At 45.5% G+C, this 13,780-nt stretch overlaps 1 protein-coding gene across 1 annotated transcript; it reads right to left on the reverse strand.

Moving 5' to 3' along the window:
- Positions 1-186: 186 nt before the first annotated feature.
- On the reverse strand, positions 187-12,167 carry SPG21 (SPG21 abhydrolase domain containing, maspardin). The gene is made up of 9 exons (XM_075044595.1): positions 12,047-12,167; positions 8,585-8,678; positions 4,562-4,723; positions 3,628-3,708; positions 2,858-3,003; positions 2,235-2,343; positions 1,646-1,753; positions 1,124-1,264; positions 187-789 (listed from the first exon to the last, which is right to left on the reverse strand). The coding sequence occupies exons 2-9, from the start codon at positions 8,645-8,647 to the stop codon at positions 667-669; spliced, it is 933 nt and encodes a 310-aa protein (XP_074900696.1). The 5' UTR covers positions 8,648-8,678; positions 12,047-12,167; the 3' UTR covers positions 187-666.
- Between the last annotated feature and the right edge of the window lie 1,613 nt (positions 12,168-13,780).

Here is a 13,780-nt window from a genome sequence, read left to right on the forward strand (position 1 = left end):
TTGTAATTCAAGCTGTTCCATGCTCAAGGTGAATTCAAGCAGAAGGTGCTGGTTTTCTTAATTTTTAGAGGTGTCTATGGAGGCAAACCAGGAGTGCAATAAACTGCACTGCTGTTCTCTTGTAGGCAATACAAGAGACACTTGCTGAAATTGAACTTTTATTGAAAACCATTTTTGAACAGCAAGGAAGTTAAAAATTCAAATGCTTTATTTCAAATAGAAACTAACTTACAACACATGAAGCAAATAAGTGATGGCAACATTGGCACTTAAACATCTTTTAAACCAAATATTCAACAAAAATATATGTCAGCTTATAAGTACATGATCTACATGTGGCAATATATACAGCTGAGTGAAAAATATAAAAAGAAATATCGTTCTGCTTAAGAACATGATAGTGAAGACTTTGGTAGCAAAAAGTCTTTGTTTTTAAAACTGTAGTCTTCAAAGATGCTTCCTTGAATTCAAAGACTGAAAATTAAACAGGTCTATCCCATTACACTGCTGGAGGTTACTGTCCACGGGTAGTTCACTAACTATTGATCCTGTTGGAATCACACAGTGATAATCGGCTAACGCAAGGAAAAAGGCAGAGTGGGAACAGTTGATTGTACACAGGAAGACCACCAAACCGATTCCTCATTTTCACCGACACCCCAAAACCTATTGCTCTTCTTGCTCATTGCTGGTGTGAAGACTGATCTTCTGGACTTCCAGCTCTTCTGCACTGACCATGGAGGGATCAATGGCTGCATACCGGGTACCATGGAACTGCAGTAAATGGATCTGTCGGACATGGAAAACAACACTGAGACAGGTGTAGAAGCATAAGGTTTTGGTAAAAGAGAAACATTCCTTCGGAGTAATTTTTGTGAGGGCCAAATCATGTCTCTCGAGTACAGGAGTTCAGAGAAAAGACAGAGGAAACAGGGAATAGCCAAGACCCCAAAGCCAACCATCCATGAACATGGCTGCTCCCAGCCCTGCTCTTCTGTATCAGTGATCTGGGAACCAGAGCAAACAGAGCACAGGCAAGTTAAGAGCAAGCACAGAAAAGGAGTTTCCTACTGCTGTTCCAGCTATATGTGTTAGCAGATTGGGTTTGAATGCAGAGACTCACTTGAATATATAGGTTGACCTCAGCACTCCTGCAGAGATATGGGAAGTTGCCTCCTGTTTTGAGATGAGCTCTTCTGGCATTAGGATAAAGCTTATACATTTCTTCTTTTGCTTCAGTTGAAAGTGCGCTTTGGTCAAACACCTACATAACAAGTCACAGCAATTAGTTCTGAATCTAATCAGATATTGCTTATTAAATCAGACTGGATATATGCTGCTCCAAGAAGCAATTCTCAGCTTCTCTGTGGAACAGCATTAATGAAACAGAAAACAAGCAAACACATTAGGCATCAACAGCTAGAAAGCTAACATTGTGATACGTAAACATATGGCTGTGTTACTGCAGAGTATTCATAATTCAACACAGAAGAGTCACAGTGTTGCCTGGCCAGTACATGGCTTATCTAAGTATGAAGTTAGATGCTACAAATATTTATTGAGTTGCTAACAGAATATCCAGGCCCCACCTGCTAAGGGGAGGAAATGGCGTTTAAAGAAAAGGATTATGTTGAGATTAACTTACATCCATAATGGTTACAGGGATGTCTCGAATTTTATGAGGTTCTACATAGGAGTTCTGGCAGTTGAGGGTAAGTCTTGAAGCGAGCTCACTCTGGCCCAGACTCTCCAGCTTTCAGTAGAGAGAAACACTGATTAACAACATACTTCACTGCAGGAACTTAATGCAATATTAACAATACAGCCAAAGAGAAGTTAGTTTTAAAGGGAAACATGACTGCACTTCAGATGAAGATTATAGTTCCAACTTAGTATCTCTCTGCATGAGACAAATGCTTAAAACATGTTCCATTAGGTGCTTCTGCCTCCAGAGCATGGCCTACAGACAGATCCCAGCACTTTTTCCTCTTCCATCTCAATTTCTTAACTTCCTTTCTTATGATCTACATAAACAAAAGAACTGTAAGGCAGACGGTCACAGCATCAGTTAAATTGCTGGGGCTGTGAGAGTCAACACCTTCTAAGGATCCATTCCTTACTCTTCCCTTCTGGGCAAGTAAATGAAGAAAGCAGCAGAAGTATCTACAACCTCCTGCTAAGTAAATCTTCTACAGAGATTGACATCACAGCCATTAGAGTACACAGCCACCTACCCTGTCCACCATGAAATCAATCCCATCAGCCATTTCAGGATCTAGAGGACCAGATGCAAAATTCCCAAGGACAATTTTTTTCAGCATAAAAGCAGGCATCAGCCAAAAGCTAAAACAGAAAGAAGATGTAACAATCTTCAAGCACCCAGGACTCCAACATTAAGATGCTTTGTTGTAAGCACTCCTTTTCCTTGCACTGTGCTTTAACTCCAAATGAAATCCTGAAGAAGCTTCAAGAGCAGAGAGATGGAAAACCTTGCAGCTAGGTGCTTGAAATGCTCTAGGAAGCCGTTAGTCTTATATCGCAAGTGTGTATTTTAAACGTGGTGAATAACAGTTCTCTTACTCTAAACAGTTTAGCTAGAAACCAGGCAGAGTTCTTAAATCCAACCACGCATCCACAGAGGATCACGGAATGACTCGTCTGTCAAATTCCACACTCCCAATTGTGAAAATTTCCATTTTCCTCATGGTGTGGATTTAAGAGTCACAATTATTCCATCCTGCACCTCCCTCACCCAGGCTGGAAACAGCTTAGACACATGTCTGACCAGATCAGCATGACATTTCATTGCAAAAAAATTAATGCTATGAATCTGATTGCTTGTCTCAGTCTTCCTTACCTGTTTGCTGTCCATGTCTGATTGAAGATAGAAGTGTCACTAAAGGAATTACATAGGATCAGAGATTGAACTCTGGGAGATTTGTGTGTGTATTCAGCAAATTTTTGAGCCAGAAAGCCTCCCAGAGAAGCTCCAAAAAGGTGAACCTAATTCAAGGAAAAAAACCAACAGATCATGTTACATTTGTGAAATAAATGACCTCTAAGCACAACGTTTCATTACAAAAATAAGTCATTTCAGTTTTACCCTGTCATCATACCTCCCCCCCCTTTTTTTTTTTAAAAAAGAATCACTCTTCTATTCAGCTTCTGGTTTTATGCGCAATATAAATGTGATAAATACTGAAAGAAAGAAGTGTTTCCAGATCACAGTTCAAATTTCTGTGTGCTTATCAAGCTTAAGAAAAAAAAAATCAAACATTTCCCTTTGTCTTCAATAGCTATTCCAATCCAAGATACTTTATTGTGGTGTTCTGTACTATGTGAGTTAGGAAGGATAACTTCCACAGGATCTCATGAAAAACTGAAGTTAACCAATACAATTTAATAGGCCTAGAACAGCAGTTGAATTTAGGCCAAGTATGACAATTTTCAAGGGTATTCACCTCCAAAAATAAACTAGTTTCAAATGTAAAATTGCAACACAGCCTCTTTATTTATAGGCTACGTTTTTGTGCCATTATTTTATTCACTTGCTCTTAATTGAGACTCTTTCAAACATCAGGTTTTTATTGCAACTGTACGTCCATTTCCCCATCTCAGAGCACTCACTTTATCCAGCTGAAGGTGGTCTAACAGCTTTCTGAATCCATCGCAGAACTCAAGGTGATCCCAATACACCGGATACTGCAACTAAAAAGTCAGAAATAGCCGGTCTCTGATCAGTACCCATCAGCTGTCGGCTTCAAAGTCATACCAATTCTCACATTAAAGGTTTCAAGACAGCAACCTGCCTTTCCTGTATCACGAGGCTCATGCTCCTCAGCAAGGTCCCTACAGCCAGAGAATGTGAACACCTCCCCCTTGCTTGCACAAAAATACACAACTGAAATCACTGCAGAGCAAGTTTGTTGGGGAAGGTGCAGTGTTGCTTCATTCTGTAATTGGGGGGTGGAGAGGCTGGAATGATTCTTCAGTGATTCCATAGCACATCAAGTTGGCAGGTACAGAAATCATTAACCGCTGCTAGAAAAACAGCAGTACTCCTAAAGCCATACTGTTCAGCAGAACTGTGGTTACACAAATCAATCGTTTCAGTTCGATTCAGGAGCTGAAAAGCCACAAACTAGCATGCTGTTAGGATTTTAAGGAGTGACTTAGCATTTGCAGCAAGGCAGGCTAAGAACCAGATTATGCACCATCCCTAAGGCAAACACAGAAACCCTGAACTAACCCAAACACTTGCCTCATGGCTAACAAAGATCCAGCTGGAGGCAAAGATGACTGGTGTCCAAGGCACACAAGGGAGAAAACAGACTGAGAAGTTAATAATGTGTATGCACAAGGCTCTGGTTAAATGCTGCCATAAATGTACAGCAGATTTTTAGCCTGGATCTGCACGCTGCATACTCTGGAATACAACTTAGAATCAGTTTTTTTGTGGATTCTCCTTAGTCAACACTACGAAGTTCATCTTCATTATCCAACCTCTGATTAGAGCAACAAGCACGAGTACATTAACTTTGACACAACTGAGAATACTCACAGCAATAACTCTGTAGCCCCATCCAGTCAGTGCCAAAATTTGCTGGAAAAACACATCTGCAGTTCCACTTACAGGAGGAAGAAATATGAGTGGGCACCGAATACTCCTAGGTCCTGCATCATACAGCGACCAGACTTTACTGTCATCATCATCTACTATTATCTGAAAAGACAGAGGCACAGGAGGGAGAAGAAACACACAAGGCAAATGAGGTTCTTCAGCCAGCTTCCAGGATTGCTTATACAAAACTTCTGTCATCTAGTAAATATTATAATACTCAAGACCCCTTTGAACAAGACCATCTTTTACTCTTCTTCACAATAGCTTTCTTCTCTAAGGCTGTTTACTAACTGGAATTACAATGTTTGTGTGAACACTGCTGGAAAAAGCCACAGCCATGCATTGTCAGACCAAATGCTTTGTGTGTCCTGACACAAGCTGGATCATGAATACCGCACCTTGGGAAACGAGCCACTGTGCCATGGCCCAGGAGAGACCCAGGAGGTCAGTTCAAGGTATGAGAGCAATAGCTGTAGGCTGGAAGACCCAGCACTGCCCCCAGGGGCAGCTTTTTAAACAAGCATTGACGTTTGCATTCACTGGACAAAAGCATGTATCCAGACCTGTAACATCAAGCCTACTGAATTAAGCAGCTAACACCACAAATTATTGATCTGAAACAGTTATAGCTGGCTGCCAGAAACAGAGGCGTACACAAGTCCCAAAGCAGCACTGCAAAGCTGACCTGGAAAGAAAAATGCTTCCATCATCTGGCAGCATCTTGGGAACATCTGGAGTGCCTAGGACACACAGCTGCCTGAAGCAGATTATTCACACACGAGCTGCTATCCTTAATGAGTAGTTCCTCATACAGTGCCCATCTCATGGCAGAAGCTGGAAGTCCTAGCACAATTAGTATCTTTAAAAGTATAAGGATTAGGTAAAGGTCTTCTTTTCTAGCAGTGCTGAGCCTGACTTGTTTTTACAGGGCCTGTTCTACCAGCAAACTGTTTTGTATATTTAGGATGCTCTTTCAATGCTCCACAACCCAACAAAAGCGTGCAGCTCATACCAGATCAACAAGCACAAACCTCTGGAGAAAGTCTGCATCACCCAGCAGGAATTCATCTCCTCTGTATCAAGATTTTATAGCTTTTTGAACAGCAATATACAAGCACAATTCACTTTCCCATCACAGCAGTTAAGCTTCTCAGGGAATCAGAGAAGAATAGCGTATCACAAATCAGATTTGCTTGACTAACAAATCTGCTTGTAATAAAGCCAGTATTTCAGGCTCTGGGAGCATGTGAGAAATCACATGATGCTGCTGTTTGTAAAGTCTCTACAAAAATAAAAGAAAGATTGCATACCAGAGCTTTCAGACCACTGAAACGATTTAAAAATAAGCCTTGTATAAAAGCCCTCCCAGCCCCCCAAAACAACCCTTTGCACACAACTCCAGAGCTCCAGGCCTCGCCGTTCTCAGCTCTTATTCCATCAGTAATGTTGGATCCCTTCAGGGTGGCTGTCAGTGGCTACTACAAAGTTTACCTTTAGAAAAATTTCCAAAGCCAAACCATACTCCTTGAAATCACAAACCCAAAGTTAGTTCACATCAAGACAGCTGAGGCTCAGAGATAACATTTCTTTCCTCAACCCCAGACAATGAATCAATGGGTTTAGACAATTGTTCTATTTGATTTCTAGCCACACACCAGCTCCCAAACAAGGCTAAGCGCTGCTTAGGCAGACAGCAGCATGGTTAACTGCTGATTGGTAGGTCACCAGCCTTTTCTTGTTCTGATCAATCAATAGAGATGCCTACAGTTTACATAAAGGGTAAAATCTGCACTGGACTGAAACAAGGGGCAGAACTTCTCCCCTTGAGTTTAGCAGAGCCACGGTGTCCCCCACTGAAGACTTCTAGGAAGCACTTATCTAAGACAGCAAGCAGTGTACGCAAATGGCGGCTCAGAAGCAAGGCTGAAGACTTAGTTTACAAATGTTCTTTTCTGTGCTGTACTTCCTATATCTGACAAGAGCAGGAAGGGTGATGAAGCTGTGCATTTCCTGCTCCTGTCAGGAGGAACATCTCAGCCTGTTTTCAAACTGCTCTGGCTTTGCTTCCTTAAGTTGATTTGACAGCAGTAACGTGCTCACCAGCAGTAATGATGGTTGGTCATTCCTTCCTCTGTATTGCATGTGCTTTGCCTGTACTTTTGGGGGGATAATGCAAGCAAATGTATTCCTAAAGACTGCTTCAAAGATTAATTACATCTTCAAATTGTGCTTTTTTTTTCCTCTCCTTCTCCCTCCAGAAACAGAATTAGTTTGTTTATTTCTACCTTCTTCATACCTCACATTCATCACTGTGGCATCACTTTACTTTTGAGTAAACTGAATCACTCAAGAGGGTAAGGTATTCCCTAGTCTGAAGGTCACCAGGTCAACAACAGCTTCAGCTTACACATGTCCTCATTTACGAAATCCTGAGTAGTCAGCAGCAGCTGAAGGCAGTGGCCCCTGGCAGGAAGCTGTAGCATCACACAGCCCTCCCAGCAGCAGCAACGCATTCCGTTGTAACCACAACCTCCAGCTCCTTTCATTTACCGTACTGCACCCCATAAAGCAGCACCTCAGAGCACCCACATGTCTTTCCACTGAACCGCCTCCCAGCTTTGCTGACCTGAGGCACTGCTTGGAGGCAACAGCATGGCACAAACAGACTCAGCAGATCTGGTACTGGCCAGAAACAGAAAGAAGCTGGACAGCCAGAGCCTAGACAGGGCATGCATAGTCAACAGCAATAGATCTTTCTTACTTACAGAAGACACAAACCGGCAAAAATGAATGAGAAATCCTGAATGGAAAATCCTACAGCCCTTAGAGAAAGCTACACGCCACTCAGTGGAAATAATGCTAGACACATTTAAGTGTTGCTCCTTAGGTTTGGGGATACAGTCCCTTTTGTGTGGCCCAGCTGCAACCAGCCTGCTGTTGAAAGATGCAATGCTGCTCTTGCCTCTGCTGCCAGCACCATCCCCGTGTTCCCGCAGCCCACACAGCCATCCAGATTAGGGAACTGAAGCAGCTGGAAGTCAGCTTAGCCCCAAAACAAACTATAAAACACCCCTAAGCTAGACAGGTCACTGACTCTGCTCGACTTGTATGGTTACACTAGCGACTGAGCCTGCAGGAGCAGCAGGCTGGCGTCTAAAGGCAAGACTATCCTTCAGTCTGGCAGGAACCTGGGCTGCTGCTGCAGGTTAGTCTGCAACCACAGCCTCAGCAAGCCTTATCTGCACAGATACACGTGAGAGCTAGCCCAGGTCAGGAGCTACACACTAGTACTGCACTCCATGCCCTCTGCCACTCAGCACAGAGAGAGCAGAAGTTGGAGCACTGCACACCTCAAACACTCTCTTGTGGTTCAGTGAAAGGAAGTAGAGAAATCCAAGTGAGAGGAGAAAGTGGTTAAACAGTGTGGTTAAGCAGAAGACATCTAAAGGACACGCAGTAGAAGAAACCACTTGTTTTTCTCCATCGTGATTAAGGCATCTTTCCACTCTCAGGAATCCCGCGTGCAGCCCAACTGCCGAGAAGTTGCCTTCAGACACTATGCTGCGGCCTGAGGATGATGGGTAGGAACTGTGGAGGTGGCTCTGGCAGCATGGCTGCAGCACACACAGGCAGTTCCATGACAGGCCATGCTCATGGTTCCCAGCACATGCTATTTTCTCAGAGTCTCCTCCTCAGGCATGGCTGGCATCAGGATGCCAGGCACTGCTGCCGTGGCTCACAGCTGCAAGCCTCTGCTCCCCACCACCATATGCAGAAATGACCTCCGAGAAGCATGCAAAGATTAAGAGCACGCTTTCACATACTCGTGGGACAACAGTTCAGGAGATAAGCCAGGTCACTAGCACAGCCACAACTGTTCTGCATTAACCAGACAGCTTAGTCTCCCCCACTACAAAGCAAGAGGAGACATTTCACCCACAAGTCAATTACAGCTGTACATACCTTTTTAAGAGGAACTGTGCTTCTGAACCAGTTATAGTCAGGAGAGACTTTAATCTCTCCCATGATGTTTAGAAAAAACACAGTTTAGGTCAGCCTGAAAAAAAAAGAGAGACAAAGTTAGAAATCAAGACAACAGTGTTACCTCAGGCAGCACTCAAAACTGTGCCCTACACATAAAGCATTTGCAGGGTGAGTTTGCTCTTATCAGTTGATTGTACTACCTCTGATTCATGCCAAGTTTACTTTTTCTCAGTTTTCATCACAAACCATTTAATTATTCTCCCAAGAGGCAGTCATCTGACTGCCTTACTGTACCAGCCTTATGATGAAATGATGCTTTTGTAACAGCATTCCTGTGTAACAGTTGTAAAGACAACTGTGTTGCAGGCTGTAAGTGGCGTAAAAAGCTAAAGCACATTTTCAGTTTGTTTTTAATTTATAAAGCACTCCAAATTTATATCTAATAAATATTCATACAATTCACTCCACAGTTCAGACAATAGACTTACATTATTTCATGAACCTACTGCTTAAGCATTCAGACCACATTCTTCCACCTCAGTATAACTGACCCAAAGGAGTCCCAAAGCACATTGGGAACATCAGCTGATCCGAGGCTTAATTTATAGAAGAGCCCTGACATTTTAATTCTATCCACACAGAAGCTGACTTGTCAGGAGTTACCAACAAAGATACCTTTGAAGCACACCAATTAATACAGAACAAATTGATTCAGAGCTGGGTCCACACAGGAATGCCACTAATTCACTCTGAAGTCAGAATGTCCTAGCATACATAATGAGTGTCTACTAATACTCCATTAATTAGTAATAAACACTTAGATAACTTCTAGATTTAACTTTTTTTAAAGCAGCAAGAGACCATTATCTTCCATTTATACAGCAGATGGTATCAAGCAGTTCTGAAGCTTGCAGACTCAACAGCTTTACCAGCCAACTGCCTCAAGAGATTATTTTCATGCACTCACACACAGCACTGAGCATAATAAAACAAAGCAACTTTTGCTCTTGTTACTTAACAGTTGCCAAGTATAAATCAATAGGTTTTGTTTCTTAATTCTTCATAAATTAAGACCTTGGTATGTTCTGCGAGTCACTCAATTCATTTCTCCCTGCAGGAAAGATGCTGGTGTACAGGCTTAACTAGCTTATTAGGTTACAGCTGGATTAACAGTTATTTACAATTCCTCATCTTTCAGTCTTCATTTACCATTTTCGAAGTACAGAAAACATGAATTTTAAAAGGGAAAGTACTTTCTAAATTGCAAGGCAACACACATCTTCCGCAGAGCAGGTGATACACCTCACATGTCCAACAAGGGTTTGAGGTAGGAAATTCAGCTGCGTGGCCATTGTTTCAATTTTGTGCAGCTTTGTTTTGGTGCTTGCATCAACTATTCCGCTCTTTAGCAAGTCTGGCAGCAGGTCTTAGTCTGGCAGCAGGTAAAATTACAGCGGAGGCAAAAAGTATTCTAACAACCTGCAAAGCAGAGCAGGCACAAAGATGCATTATGGGACTAAGGGGGACAGCTGGTCATGAGAGAAAGGAAACAGTAGTTCAGACTACTAATTCCTTTCCATAACCACACAACTAGTTTTCAAAAAGCTATTCACCAAATGATGGTGTGACAAAATTATGGCAGAAACAAATTACAGCAAATGCCTTAAACCAACATGTTCTCTTTGAGTATTATATTACAGCAGGATCAAGACAGGCAAGTCACAGTCAGGGCCTCACTACGCTGGGCAACGCAGAGACACAGAGGCACAGGAAAGGAAGACTTTCTGCTAATAATTCTGGTTGCCATAAACGGTCAGCAATCTCTTCCTGCTGCGATCACCTCTCTTCTTCTGCCACCTCAGCCTTTCAGCATTGTTAAGCTAATTTTTGTGGGCTGGCACATCACTTGGAAGCACAAAGCTGTCTATCACTAGACTAGGTAAGGAAATAGTATGATGCAGATGAACTTCATCCTGTCAGCGACCTCAGCTCGCACCACAGCAAGTTAAAAGTTCATCTGAAACCTAAGTTTTGAGCTTCCCAGTTCACTTGTTACCACTCATGGAAGCAAACCGTTGGCCACCAAGGCCTGAACTGATTTTCCCCAGCTCCTTTCTTGTAAAAGTGCATCTGTGACCACCACTCCTAAAGACTGCCCCACTTTTAAAGCTCGAGTAAACAGTTTTTCTTTGATTATAGAAGTTTTTACTGAAGTTGATGTCCTATTACTGAAATACACTTTTTCTTTGGCACAGAAACGCAGCATTAAATTCGCACACACAAATATTCTCGTCAACAACAACTACGTGCTCTTCCAGCCATAGAAAAGCTGAACCATGAACTCAAAACAGGGAACCAGCCACCAAAGGCAACTCAAATCACAAAGAACCCAATGCTGTTCATGACTCAGCCTCTAAAGACCCAAGTTTCATTTTTAGTAAAACCAAACAACCTGAAGAACTCTAACCTCTTAAAAACAATTCCTCTAAAGGAAGAATCACCTATGGATGTGTTCAGAGCTCTTGATAATATTGTCCTTGTGAGTTATCCCCACTACACTAGTGACGTGCTCCATTCATTATTGATTTAGAAAGACTTTGATCCTGCCCCTTGAGAGGAAACCCCTGTCGAAGTAGATTAGATGAGCGGCAACTTGCTCCTTTCCCCTGTGCTGTGTCTGTGTGAGCCAGGGCTGCTGCGCAGCCTCTCTCCCACTACGCTGGCCATGCAGCGCCCACTCCCACGGGCCAAGAGACCTGAATCAGCAACACCAGCAGAGATGAGCTGATGTGGGCTGCAGGCAAACACCCGGAGATGCAGGGGAGTCGCCAGGGCTACGGGTGCTTTACGAAGGCCAAATGCAAGCAATAGAGAAAAAGAGTTACAGACAATTGGGACACAGCAGCACGCGCCTTCCCCTCTTCCCCAGCGCTGTTCCCACTGACCCCAGCCCCTACTCCATCCCCCCTCCCCAACCACAGCTGGCTGCCCCAGCTTTGCAGGGAGAAGGGGCAAACCCCTGCTCAACACCCCCAGCCCGGGCTCTCCCCCTCGCAGCACAAGCTGAGGCAGCCCCTTCCCCTGAGAGCCCCCCCAGAAAGATGAACCCCCAGAACAGGCTGGGCTTTGGGGTTCCCGTGGGGCCGAGTCCCAATCTCCCCCCCCCCCCCCCCCCCCCAGCCCGGGGCGCCTCAGGGGTCGCGATAACCCCACCACCACCACCTCCGGCCCGACAGCCCCTCATAGCCCCCCGACCCCTCAGGCACAGCCTCGTCCAGGGGTAATGCTGTCCCGGCGCCTGAGAGACCCACCTCCCAGTGTCCTCAGGGCCCACCCGGCCCCGCTGAGCCCCCTCCCCGGTCCGGGGCCCTGAGGAGAGGGGCAGGCCTGTCTCCACAGCGACGACCCCCCCACCTTCCCCCTTCGCTGGTCGGCCCTTACCGGGTGGGCAGGGCCCGGGGACGGCGGGGACGCAGGACCGCCGCTCTCCTCCTCCTCCCCCGGTGCACCCAAGCGGGGGCACCCGCTGCCGGCCGCTACTTCCGGGTGCTGTTTCCGCGCCGGCCACGTGACGGGGGGGGAGGAGCACGGGCGGGGCGGAAAGCGGGGCGGCCGCCATTGCTGCCGAGGCGGAAGTAAGCGGTTCCGGCGCCATGGCTACTGAGGTAGAAGTCACGTGCCCGCGCGACGGGGCGGTGATTGGTCGGTAGGCTGTGAGGGGCCGCGGCCGCCATTAGCGTCCCTGCGGCGGGAGTGTCCGAGGAACCGGTTGCTGCCGTTGTTTCGCTGCTCGGCCGGTTCTTCACAGAATCGGGTTTTAACCTAGAAAAAAAGGCGCGGCAGCTCCCTGGTTGTGTTTTATTCCGCTCTCTGCCGCCGCTCCGCTTGGCTCAGTTGTCACTGTGACCTGCCACTGCCATCCAGCGGGAAAGCGCGCCTTTTTTTTTATATATATGTGAGAAATCCCGAGTGATTTCAGTGAAAGCCCTGGTGAGTGAAACGGCATGTGTTCAAGTCGGCGTCTTACTTTTAATATAGTAGGTTTTATCCAGCTCTTCATCGGGGTGTTGTGCAGTGCTTGTTCATCTAATACAAAATCTGGATCTTTTCATCAGCTGGGTCTATTCCAACTAAATTTATTTTTTAAAAAGCTGAATTCAAGGCTATGCTAAAAAGTGAGTTACAAACCACTTCTACTGATGCATGTCAGTATGTCCCTGAGCCTAACTTGCTATTCCTGCCTAACTCCCTCAAAAAGCTCCCGAAAGGAAACGTGGTGGATTTAATGCAGATTAAAATCAGATTGGCAGGTGCCTGGCTGTTGGTGGTGGTGTTAAACCTGTATTTTTACAAAGGTTAAAATCCATCCAGAGCCTGGCAGAAATTTCAGTGTTCCTGCTGTATGCGGCTGCTGGCGACGTGCCCTAATGGCGTTTGCTGTAGGGCAGCTCAGGGTGGATGAGGAGGGCGGCCCGTGGTGTATTCCTGTCTCCCAGTCGTTCCTCTGAACAACCGTTGGGATCAATTAGCTTTGTTTAATTTGTATGTAACAAGTAGGAGTTGGAGGTGAGTTGAAAGAAACGGGCTGATAGATACCTGTTGGTTGTAGGTGCGTTCTCCATGAGATACGTCTAAAGGATGCGCTTGATTAGGTTATATATATATATACATGCATAATGTTGTGCCCTGGCTGAAGATCACCCTGTGACGCAAGGCGTCGTTTTCACCTCTGTCCCAAAGTTGCTTCATTTTGCCTCAATTTTTCAGCTGCTGTTTCAGGTTGATTTTTCACGAAAGGCTTTTCAGAAAACTATTTCTGGGATGCACGGGAAATATTTTTCTCCTGTTGTATTTAGGAAGGAGAACTAAAAGGCGGGAATCGCCTGAAATACCGTGTGTACAGGGGAGGGTGCGGGGGGGTCTCGCCGTCGTCCGGACTACATTTCCCATGATGCAATGCGGCGGGCCCGACTACCTCCCTGCACCGCTAGGACTACATCTCCCATGAGGCCCCGCGCGGACGCCGGGACTGCGGCGAGCTAGGCGCCCGCGCGCTGCCCGCTGGGAGCGGTAGTCCGCGGCGTGTGCGGGGTGACGCCAGGCGGGCGGCAGCGCGCTACCGTCACTGAGGCGGCGCCGGGCGGGGGAGGGGGTGTTTACGGCGCGGGTGGGGCG

This window comes from Buteo buteo, chromosome 13 (assembly GCF_964188355.1).
Source record: "Buteo buteo chromosome 13, bButBut1.hap1.1, whole genome shotgun sequence".
Lineage (NCBI taxonomy): Eukaryota > Metazoa > Chordata > Aves > Accipitriformes > Accipitridae > Buteo > Buteo buteo.